A 13,245-nucleotide genomic window follows, 5' to 3' on the forward strand; every position below is an offset into this window, starting at 1 on the left:
GACAATTTAGCACGGCCAATCCACCCTAACCTACACATCCCTGGGCACTATGGGACAATTTAGCACGGCCAATCCACCCTAACCTACACATCCCTGGGCACTATGGGACAATTTAGCATGGTCAATCCACCCTAACCTGCACATCCCTGGGCACTATGGGACAATTTAGCATGGTCAATCCACCCTAACCTGCACACCTTTGGACTGTGGGAGGAAACCATAGTGGGGGCGGTTTGTGGAGAAACAGTGGGGGTGCAATGGGCTCCTGATTCTCAGGCAAATCTCAAATTCTCTCTCTGCAATGTCCCAATGCAGTCATCTTGTCCCTCCCTCACCCTTGGTCTGAAAGTTCTCCGGACAGAATCGTACAGTCCACATCGCCGTTGGCGATACTATTTCTCTCTTGAGCATCATCACAACAGTTTTGGCTTGCCGATCCTGGCTCTTCCGGATTTCTGGCTGACTGCCATCCCCTGTATGAATCAGTCAGAGTGACCATACTAACCCACTCGGTGTCTCTTCCAGAAATGCAGTCATTGGCCGAACTGATCGGGCCCTATGGAATGAAGCATCTCAGCGAGCACTTGATGTGGCACATCACCTCCCAAGTCAATGAGCTGAAGGTAAGGGACGTGCCACCCGACCTTCTGACCCACAAGTGCCCTGGGGAGTGACCAGCCCGTGGTACCGCAGGTTGGCACAAGCCCAGCCGGTCGGCATGGGTCTGGAGCCAGCTTTGCTGGGCGAGGGAGGTAGGAGGTCCAATGAGGATGGGCGTGACTGGCGCTTGGCACATTGACACAGCCGTCAGCGCAGGGGTCCAGATGCGACGGGCATTGCGTGATGACCTTACGCGCAGTAGGATGTCAGGATGTGAACTGAGCGTGAGCAGGAGAGACCAGTGAGGCACAGAGGGAAGCGAGAGTGACACAGGAGACAGCAGCAACTGTGACATACTGGCCTGCTTCTCATTCCAACAGAAGCTGGTGGTGGAGAACATGGACATATTGGCTCAGGTGAAGTCGAGCCTCCATAAACCCGAAGTGATGACACACCACGCCAAGCGTCTAACCTGTGAGTGGCTACCTCTCTGACACCTCCCTGGTGCATGAGCAATATGACGTGTTTTGTCTCTATCATTGGTTCTCTGCCATTCAACACCTCTCTCTCATTGCGAGGGCTGATGCTTTGACCTCTGTCATTCTGTTTCTTCCCAGTTTACTGGGTGTGACCACAAGACTGAGGGAAAGTGAGGGCTGCAGATGCTGGTGAGTCAGAGTCAATAACGTGTGGTGCTGGAAAACCACAGTGGGTCAGACAGCATCTGAGGAGCAGAAGATTCGATGTTTAGTGCATATGCACATTCCTGATGAAGGGCTTATGCCCGAAACATTGATTCTCCTGCTCCTCGGATGCTGCCTGACCTGCTGTCCTTTCCCAGCACCACACTCTTCGACTCCCACAATACTGAGGGTCAGCCTTATCTGTCCCCTCGTCAGCCAGTGCTCTTCCATATCTCCCCACCGTCCCAGCTTAACTTCAACCTTCCTCTTCTCCCTCTTTCTGATAGTCCCAACTCCCTCACACTATCTCTCACTCACTCTGTCTCACTCTCTCACACTATCTCCCATTCACTGTCTCACTCTCTCACAATATCACCCACTCACTGTCTCACTCTCACACACTATCTCTCACTCACTCTGTCTCACTCTCTCACACTATCTCCCACTCACTCTGTCTCACTCTCACACACTATCTCCCACTCACTGTCTCACTCTCACACACTATCTCCCACTCACTGTCTCACTCTCTCACACTATCTCCCACTCACTGTCTCACTCTCTCACAATATCTCCCATTCACTGTCTCACTCTCTCACACTATCTCCCACTCACTGTCTCACTCTCTCACAATATCTCCCATTCACTGTCTCACTCTCTCACACTATCTCCCACTCACTGTCTCACTCTCACAATATCTCCCACTCACTGTCTCACTCTCACACACTATCTCCCACTCACTCTGTCTCACTCTCACAATATCTCCCACTCACTGTCTCACTCTCACACACTATCTCCCACTCACTCTGTCTCACTCTCTCACACTATCTCCCACTCACTGTCTCACTCTCTCACACTATCTCCCACTCACTGTCTCACTCTCTCACAATATCTCCCACTCACTGTCTCACTCTCTCACATTATCTCCCACTCACTGTCTCATTCTCTCACAATATCTCCCACTCACTGTCTCACTCTCTCACACTATCTCCCACTCACTCTGTCTCACACTCTCACACTATCTCCCACTCACTGTCTCACTCTCACACACTATCTCCCACTCACTCTGTCTCACTCACACTATCTCCCACTCACTGTCTCACTCTCTCACACTATCTCCCACTCACTGTCTCACTCTCACACACTATCTCCCACTCACTGTCTCACTCTCTCACAATATCTCCCACTCACTGTCTCACTCTTACACACGATCTCCCATTCACTGTCTCACTCTCTCACACTATCTCCCACTCACTCTGTCTCACTCTCTCACACAATCTCCCACTCACTGTCTTACTCTCTCACAATATCTCCCACTCACTGTCTCACTCTCTCATACTATCTCCCATTCACTGTCTCATTCTCTCACATTATCTCCCACTCACTGTCTCACTCTCTCACAATATCTCCCACTCACTGTCTCACTCTCTCACACTATCTCCCACTCACTCTGTCTCACTCTCTCACACTATCTCCCACTCACTGTCTCACGCTCTCACACTATCTCCCACTCACTGACTCACTCTCACACACTATCTCCGATTCACTGACTCACGATCTCCCACTCACTGTCTCACTCTCTCACAATATCTCCCACTCACTGTCTCACTCTCTCACACTATCTCCCACTCACTGTCTCACCCTCTCACAATATCTCCCATTCACTGTCTCACTCTCTCACACTATCTCCCACTCACTGTCTCACTCTCTCACACTATCTCCCACTCACTGTCTCACTCTCACACACTATCTCCCACTCACTCTGTCTCACTCTCTCACACTATCTCCCACTGACTGTCTCACTCTCTCACAATATCTCCCACTCACTGTCTCACTCTCACACACTATCTCCCACTCACTGTCTCACTCTCTCACACTATCTCCCACTCACTGTCTCACTCTCACACACTATCTCCCACTCACTGTCTCACTTTGTCACAATATCTCCCACTCACTGTCTCACTTTCTCACAATATCTCCCACTCATTGTCTCACTCTCTCACACTATCTCCCACTCACTGTCTCACTCTCACACACTATCTCCCACTCACTGTCTCACTCTCTCACAATATCTCCCAATCACTGTCTCACTCTCTCACACTATCTCCCACTCACTGTCTCACTCTCACACACTATCTCTCACTCACTCTGTCTCGCTCTCACACACTATCTCCCACTCACTGTCTCACTTTGTCACAATATCTCCCACTCACTGTCTCACTCTCTCACAATATCTCCCAATCACTGTCTCACTCTCTCACACTATCTCCCACTCACTGTCTCACTCTCACACACTATCTCTCACTCACTCTGTCTCGCTCTCACACACTATCTCCCACTCACTGTCTCACTCTCTCACAATATCTCCCATTCACTGTCTCATTCTCTCACATTATCTCCCACTCACTGTCTCACTCTCTCACAATATCTCCCACTCACTGTCTCACTCTCTCACACTATCTCCCACTCACTCTGTCTCACTCTCTCACACTATCTCCCACTCACTGTCTCACGCTCTCACACTATCTCCCACTCACTGTCTCACTCTCACACACTATCTCCGATTCACTGTCTCACGATCTCCCACTCACTGTCTCACTCTCTCACAATATCTCCCACTCACTGTCTCACTCTCTCACACTATCTCCCACTCACTGTCTCACCCTCTCACAATATCTCCCATTCACTGTCTCACTCTCTCACACTATCTCCCACTCACTGTCTCACTCTCTCACACTATCTCCCACTCACTGTCTCACTCTCACACACTATCTCCCACTCACTCTGTCTCACTCTCTCACACTATCTCCCACTGACTGTCTCACTCTCTCACAATATCTCCCACTCACTGTCTCACTCTCACACACTATCTCCCACTCACTGTCTCACTCTCTCACACTATCTCCCACTCACTGTCTCACTCTCACACACTATGTCCCACTCACTGTCTCACTTTGTCACAATATCTCCCACTCACTGTCTCACTTTCTCACAATATCTCCCACTCATTGTCTCACTCTCTCACACTATCTCCCACTCACTGTCTCACTCTCACACACTATCTCCCACTCACTGTCTCACTCTCTCACAATATCTCCCAATCACTGTCTCACTCTCTCACACTATCTCCCACTCACTGTCTCACTCTCACACACTATCTCTCACTCACTCTGTCTCGCTCTCACACACTATCTCCCACTCACTGTCTCACTTTGTCACAATATCTCCCACTCACTGTCTCACTCTCTCACAATATCTCCCAATCACTGTCTCACTCTCTCACACTATCTCCCACTCACTGTCTCACTCTCACACACTATCTCTCACTCACTCTGTCTCACTCTCTCACACTATCTCCCACTCACTGTCTCACTCTCTCACAATATCTCCCAATCACTGTCTCACTCTCTCACACTATCTCCCACTCACTCTGTCTCACTCTCACACACTATCTCCCACTCACTGTCTCACTCTCTCACTATATCTCCCACTCACTGTCTCACTCTCACACACTATCTCTCACTCACTCTGTCTCACTCACACACACTATCTCCCACTCACTGTCTCACTCTCTCACACTATCTCCCACTCACTGTCTCACTCTCTCACAATATCTCCCATTCACTGTCTCACTCTCTCACAATATCTCCCACTCACTGTCTCACTCTCTCAGACTATCTCCCATTCACTGTCTCACTCTCCCACAATGTCTCCCACTCACTGTCTCACTCTCACACACTATCTCCCACTCACTGTCTCACTCTCTCACAATATCTCCCATTCACTGTCTCACTCTCTCACAATATCTCCCACTCACTGTCTCACTCTCTCACACTATCTCCCATTCACTGTCTCACTCTCCCACAATGTCTCCCACTCACTGTCTCACTCTCTCACACTATCTCCCACCCATCGTCTCACTCTCACACACTATCTCCCACTCACTGTCTCACTCTCTCACAATATCTCCCACTCACTGTCTCACTCTCTCACAATATCTCCCATTCACTGTCTCACTCTCTCACAATATCTCCCACTCACTGTCTCACTCTCTCACACTATCTCCCATTCACTGTCTCACTCTCCCACAATGTCTCCCACTCACTGTCTCACTCTCTCACACTATCTCCCACCCATCGTCTCACTCTCACACACTATCTCCCACTCACTGTCTCACTCTCTCACACTATCTCCCACTCACTGTCTCACTCTCACACACTATCTCCCTCTCACTGTCTCACTCTCTCACACTATCTCCCACCCACTGTCTCACTCTCACACACTATCTCCCACTCACTCTGTCTCACTCTCTCACACAATCTCCCACTCACTGTCTTACTCTCTCACAATATCTCCCACTCACTGTCTCACTCTCTCACACTATCTCCCATTCACTGTCTCACTCTCTCACATTATCTCCCACTCACTGTCTCACTCTCTCACACTATCTCCCACTCACTCTGTCTCACTCTCTCACACTATCTCCCACTCACTGTCTCACTCTCACACACTATCTCCCGCTCACTCTGTCTCACTCACTCACACTATCTCCCATTCACTGTCTCACTCTCTCACACTATCTCCCACTCACTGTCTCACTCTCACACACTATCTCCCATTCACTGTCTCACTCTCTCACACGATCTCCCACTCACTGTCTCACTCTCTCACAATATCTCCCACTCACTGTCTCACTCTCTCACACTATCTCCCACTGACTGTCTCACTCTCTCACAATATCTCCCACTCACTGTCTCACTCTCACACACTATCTCCCACTCACTGTCTCACTCTCTCACACTATCTCCCACTCACTGTCTCACTCTCACACACTATCTCCCACTCACTGTCTCACTTTGTCACAATATCTCCCACTCATTGTCTCACTCTCTCACACTATCTCCCACTCACTGTCTCACTCTCACACACTATCTCCCACTCACTGTCTCACTCTCTCACAATATCTCCCAATCACTGTCTCACTCTCTCACACTATCTCCCACTCACTGTCTCACTCTCACACACTATCTCTCACTCACTCTGTCTCACTCTCTCACACTATCTCCCACTCACTGTCTCACTCTCTCACAATATCTCCCAATCACTGCCTCACTCTCTCACACTATCTCCCACTCACTCTGTCTCACTCTCACACACTATCTCCCACTCACTGTCTCACTCTCTCACTATATCTCCCACTCACTGTCTCACTCTCACACACTATCTCTCACTCACTCTGTCTCACTCACACACACTATCTCCCACTCACTGTCTCACTCTCTCACACTATCTCCCACTCACTGTCTCACTCTCTCACAATATCTCCCATTCACTGTCTCACTCTCTCACACTATCTCCCATTCACTGTCTCACTCTCACACACTATCTCCCACTCACTGTCTCACTCTCACACACTATCTCTCACTCACTCTGTCTCACTCTCTCACAATATCTCCCACTCACTGTCTCACTCTCTCACACTATCTCCCATTCACTGTCTCACTCTCCCACAATGTCTCCCACTCACTGTCTCACTCTCACACACTATATCCCACTCACTGTCTCACTCTCTCACACTATCTCCCACCCACTGTCTTTCTCTCTCACACTATCTCCCACTCACTGTCTCACTCTCTCACACTATCTCCCACTCACTGTCTCACTCTCACACACTATCTCCCACTGACTGTCTCACTCTCTCACAATATCTCCCACTCACTGTCTCACTCTCACACACTATCTCCCACTCACTGTCTCACTCTCTCACACTATCTCCCACTCACTGTCTCACTCTCACACACTATGTCCCACTCACTGTCTCACTTTGTCACAATATCTCCCACTCACTGTCTCACTTTCTCACAATATCTCCCACTCATTGTCTCACTCTCTCACACTATCTCCCACTCACTGTCTCACTCTCACACACTATCTCCCACTCACTGTCTCACTCTCTCACAATATCTCCCAATCACTGTCTCACTCTCTCACACTATCTCCCACTCACTGTCTCACTCTCACACACTATCTCTCACTCACTCTGTCTCGCTCTCACACACTATCTCCCACTCACTGTCTCACTTTGTCACAATATCTCCCACTCACTGTCTCACTCTCTCACAATATCTCCCAATCACTGTCTCACTCTCTCACACTATCTCCCACTCACTGTCTCACTCTCACACACTATCTCTCACTCACTCTGTCTCGCTCTCACACACTATCTCCCACTCACTGTCTCACTCTCTCACAATATCTCCCAATCACTGCCTCACTCTCTCACACTATCTCCCACTCACTCTGTCTCACTCTCACACACTATCTCCCACTCACTGTCTCACTCTCTCACTATATCTCCCACTCACTGTCTCACTCTCACACACTATCTCTCACTCACTCTGTCTCACTCACACACACTATCTCCCACTCACTGTCTCACTCTCTCACACTATCTCCCACTCACTGTCTCACTCTCTCACAATATCTCCCATTCACTGTCTCACTCTCTCACACTATCTCCCATTCACTGTCTCACTCTCACACACTATCTCCCACTCACTGTCTCACTCTCACACACTATCTCCCACTCACTCTGTCTCACTCTCACAATATCTCCCACTCACTGTCTCACTCTCACACACTATCTCCCACTCACTCTGTCTCACTCTCTCACACTATCTCCCACTCACTGTCTCACTCTCTCACACTATCTCCCACTCACTGTCTCACTCTCTCACAATATCTCCCACTCACTGTCTCACTCTCTCACATTATCTCCCACTCACTGTCTCACTCTCTCACAATATCTCCCACTCACTGTCTCACTCTCTCACACTATCTCCCACTCACTCTGTCTCACACTCTCACACTATCTCCCACTCACTGTCTCACTCTCACACACTATCTCCCACTCACTCTGTCTCACTCACACTATCTCCCACTCACTGTCTCACTCTCTCACACTATCTCCCACTCACTGTCTCACTCTCACACACTATCTCCCACTCACTGTCTCACTCTCTCACAATATCTCCCACTCACTGTCTCACTCTTACACACGATCTCCCATTCACTGTCTCACTCTCTCACACTATCTCCCACTCACTCTGTCTCACTCTCTCACACAATCTCCCACTCACTGTCTTACTCTCTCACAATATCTCCCACTCACTGTCTCACTCTCTCATACTATCTCCCATTCACTGTCTCATTCTCTCACATTATCTCCCACTCACTGTCTCACTCTCTCACAATATCTCCCACTCACTGTCTCACTCTCTCACACTATCTCCCACTCACTCTGTCTCACTCTCTCACACTATCTCCCACTCACTGTCTCACGCTCTCACACTATCTCCCACTCACTGACTCACTCTCACACACTATCTCCGATTCACTGACTCACGATCTCCCACTCACTGTCTCACTCTCTCACAATATCTCCCACTCACTGTCTCACTCTCTCACACTATCTCCCACTCACTGTCTCACCCTCTCACAATATCTCCCATTCACTGTCTCACTCTCTCACACTATCTCCCACTCACTGTCTCACTCTCTCACACTATCTCCCACTCACTGTCTCACTCTCACACACTATCTCCCACTCACTCTGTCTCACTCTCTCACACTATCTCCCACTGACTGTCTCACTCTCTCACAATATCTCCCACTCACTGTCTCACTCTCACACACTATCTCCCACTCACTGTCTCACTCTCTCACACTATCTCCCACTCACTGTCTCACTCTCACACACTATCTCCCACTCACTGTCTCACTTTGTCACAATATCTCCCACTCACTGTCTCACTTTCTCACAATATCTCCCACTCATTGTCTCACTCTCTCACACTATCTCCCACTCACTGTCTCACTCTCACACACTATCTCCCACTCACTGTCTCACTCTCTCACAATATCTCCCAATCACTGTCTCACTCTCTCACACTATCTCCCACTCACTGTCTCACTCTCACACACTATCTCTCACTCACTCTGTCTCGCTCTCACACACTATCTCCCACTCACTGTCTCACTTTGTCACAATATCTCCCACTCACTGTCTCACTCTCTCACAATATCTCCCAATCACTGTCTCACTCTCTCACACTATCTCCCACTCACTGTCTCACTCTCACACACTATCTCTCACTCACTCTGTCTCGCTCTCACACACTATCTCCCACTCACTGTCTCACTCTCTCACAATATCTCCCATTCACTGTCTCATTCTCTCACATTATCTCCCACTCACTGTCTCACTCTCTCACAATATCTCCCACTCACTGTCTCACTCTCTCACACTATCTCCCACTCACTCTGTCTCACTCTCTCACACTATCTCCCACTCACTGTCTCACGCTCTCACACTATCTCCCACTCACTGTCTCACTCTCACACACTATCTCCGATTCACTGTCTCACGATCTCCCACTCACTGTCTCACTCTCTCACAATATCTCCCACTCACTGTCTCACTCTCTCACACTATCTCCCACTCACTGTCTCACCCTCTCACAATATCTCCCATTCACTGTCTCACTCTCTCACACTATCTCCCACTCACTGTCTCACTCTCTCACACTATCTCCCACTCACTGTCTCACTCTCACACACTATCTCCCACTCACTCTGTCTCACTCTCTCACACTATCTCCCACTGACTGTCTCACTCTCTCACAATATCTCCCACTCACTGTCTCACTCTCACACACTATCTCCCACTCACTGTCTCACTCTCTCACACTATCTCCCACTCACTGTCTCACTCTCACACACTATGTCCCACTCACTGTCTCACTTTGTCACAATATCTCCCACTCACTGTCTCACTTTCTCACAATATCTCCCACTCATTGTCTCACTCTCTCACACTATCTCCCACTCACTGTCTCACTCTCACACACTATCTCCCACTCACTGTCTCACTCTCTCACAATATCTCCCAATCACTGTCTCACTCTCTCACACTATCTCCCACTCACTGTCTCACTCTCACACACTATCTCTCACTCACTCTGTCTCGCTCTCACACACTATCTCCCACTCACTGTCTCACTTTGTCACAATATCTCCCACTCACTGTCTCACTCTCTCACAATATCTCCCAATCACTGTCTCACTCTCTCACACTATCTCCCACTCACTGTCTCACTCTCACACACTATCTCTCACTCACTCTGTCTCACTCTCTCACACTATCTCCCACTCACTGTCTCACTCTCTCACAATATCTCCCAATCACTGTCTCACTCTCTCACACTATCTCCCACTCACTCTGTCTCACTCTCACACACTATCTCCCACTCACTGTCTCACTCTCTCACTATATCTCCCACTCACTGTCTCACTCTCACACACTATCTCTCACTCACTCTGTCTCACTCACACACACTATCTCCCACTCACTGTCTCACTCTCTCACACTATCTCCCACTCACTGTCTCACTCTCTCACAATATCTCCCATTCACTGTCTCACTCTCTCACAATATCTCCCACTCACTGTCTCACTCTCTCAGACTATCTCCCATTCACTGTCTCACTCTCCCACAATGTCTCCCACTCACTGTCTCACTCTCACACACTATCTCCCACTCACTGTCTCACTCTCTCACAATATCTCCCATTCACTGTCTCACTCTCTCACAATATCTCCCACTCACTGTCTCACTCTCTCACACTATCTCCCATTCACTGTCTCACTCTCCCACAATGTCTCCCACTCACTGTCTCACTCTCTCACACTATCTCCCACCCATCGTCTCACTCTCACACACTATCTCCCACTCACTGTCTCACTCTCTCACAATATCTCCCACTCACTGTCTCACTCTCTCACAATATCTCCCATTCACTGTCTCACTCTCTCACAATATCTCCCACTCACTGTCTCACTCTCTCACACTATCTCCCATTCACTGTCTCACTCTCCCACAATGTCTCCCACTCACTGTCTCACTCTCTCACACTATCTCCCACCCATCGTCTCACTCTCACACACTATCTCCCACTCACTGTCTCACTCTCTCACACTATCTCCCACTCACTGTCTCACTCTCACACACTATCTCCCTCTCACTGTCTCACTCTCTCACACTATCTCCCACCCACTGTCTCACTCTCACACACTATCTCCCACTCACTCTGTCTCACTCTCTCACACAATCTCCCACTCACTGTCTTACTCTCTCACAATATCTCCCACTCACTGTCTCACTCTCTCACACTATCTCCCATTCACTGTCTCACTCTCTCACATTATCTCCCACTCACTGTCTCACTCTCTCACACTATCTCCCACTCACTCTGTCTCACTCTCTCACACTATCTCCCACTCACTGTCTCACTCTCACACACTATCTCCCGCTCACTCTGTCTCACTCACTCACACTATCTCCCATTCACTGTCTCACTCTCTCACACTATCTCCCACTCACTGTCTCACTCTCACACACTATCTCCCATTCACTGTCTCACTCTCTCACACGATCTCCCACTCACTGTCTCACTCTCTCACAATATCTCCCACTCACTGTCTCACTCTCTCACACTATCTCCCACTGACTGTCTCACTCTCTCACAATATCTCCCACTCACTGTCTCACTCTCACACACTATCTCCCACTCACTGTCTCACTCTCTCACACTATCTCCCACTCACTGTCTCACTCTCACACACTATCTCCCACTCACTGTCTCACTTTGTCACAATATCTCCCACTCATTGTCTCACTCTCTCACACTATCTCCCACTCACTGTCTCACTCTCACACACTATCTCCCACTCACTGTCTCACTCTCTCACAATATCTCCCAATCACTGTCTCACTCTCTCACACTATCTCCCACTCACTGTCTCACTCTCACACACTATCTCTCACTCACTCTGTCTCACTCTCTCACACTATCTCCCACTCACTGTCTCACTCTCTCACAATATCTCCCAATCACTGCCTCACTCTCTCACACTATCTCCCACTCACTCTGTCTCACTCTCACACACTATCTCCCACTCACTGTCTCACTCTCTCACTATATCTCCCACTCACTGTCTCACTCTCACACACTATCTCTCACTCACTCTGTCTCACTCACACACACTATCTCCCACTCACTGTCTCACTCTCTCACACTATCTCCCACTCACTGTCTCACTCTCTCACAATATCTCCCATTCACTGTCTCACTCTCTCACACTATCTCCCATTCACTGTCTCACTCTCACACACTATCTCCCACTCACTGTCTCACTCTCACACACTATCTCTCACTCACTCTGTCTCACTCTCTCACAATATCTCCCACTCACTGTCTCACTCTCTCACACTATCTCCCATTCACTGTCTCACTCTCCCACAATGTCTCCCACTCACTGTCTCACTCTCACACACTATATCCCACTCACTGTCTCACTCTCTCACACTATCTCCCACCCACTGTCTTTCTCTCTCACACTATCTCCCACTCACTGTCTCACTCTCTCACACTATCTCCCACTCACTGTCTCACTCTCACACACTATCTCCCACTGACTGTCTCACTCTCTCACAATATCTCCCACTCACTGTCTCACTCTCACACACTATCTCCCACTCACTGTCTCACTCTCTCACACTATCTCCCACTCACTGTCTCACTCTCACACACTATGTCCCACTCACTGTCTCACTTTGTCACAATATCTCCCACTCACTGTCTCACTTTCTCACAATATCTCCCACTCATTGTCTCACTCTCTCACACTATCTCCCACTCACTGTCTCACTCTCACACACTATCTCCCACTCACTGTCTCACTCTCTCACAATATCTCCCAATCACTGTCTCACTCTCTCACACTATCTCCCACTCACTGTCTCACTCTCACACACTATCTCTCACTCACTCTGTCTCGCTCTCACACACTATCTCCCACTCACTGTCTCACTTTGTCACAATATCTCCCACTCACTGTCTCACTC

At 49.0% G+C, this 13,245-nt stretch overlaps 1 protein-coding gene across 1 annotated transcript in view; it reads left to right on the forward strand.

Annotated features, from left to right (window-relative positions):
* LOC122546558 (nck-associated protein 1-like) overlaps window positions 1-13,245 on the forward strand; it is a 234,902-nt gene that overhangs the window by 144,013 nt on the left and 77,644 nt on the right. The window contains exons 23-24 of the mRNA XM_087985609.1: window positions 526-623; window positions 981-1,074. Coding sequence (XP_087841735.1) covers window positions 526-623; window positions 981-1,074 — 192 coding nt within the window. The remainder of the gene's footprint in view (window positions 1-525; window positions 624-980; window positions 1,075-13,245) is intronic.

Source organism: Chiloscyllium plagiosum, unplaced genomic scaffold (assembly GCF_037043375.1).
Source record: "Chiloscyllium plagiosum isolate Xiang-an unplaced genomic scaffold, Cpla_swu_hap1 HiC_scaffold_53X, whole genome shotgun sequence".
In the NCBI taxonomy this organism is placed as follows: Eukaryota; Metazoa; Chordata; class Chondrichthyes; order Orectolobiformes; family Hemiscylliidae; genus Chiloscyllium; species Chiloscyllium plagiosum.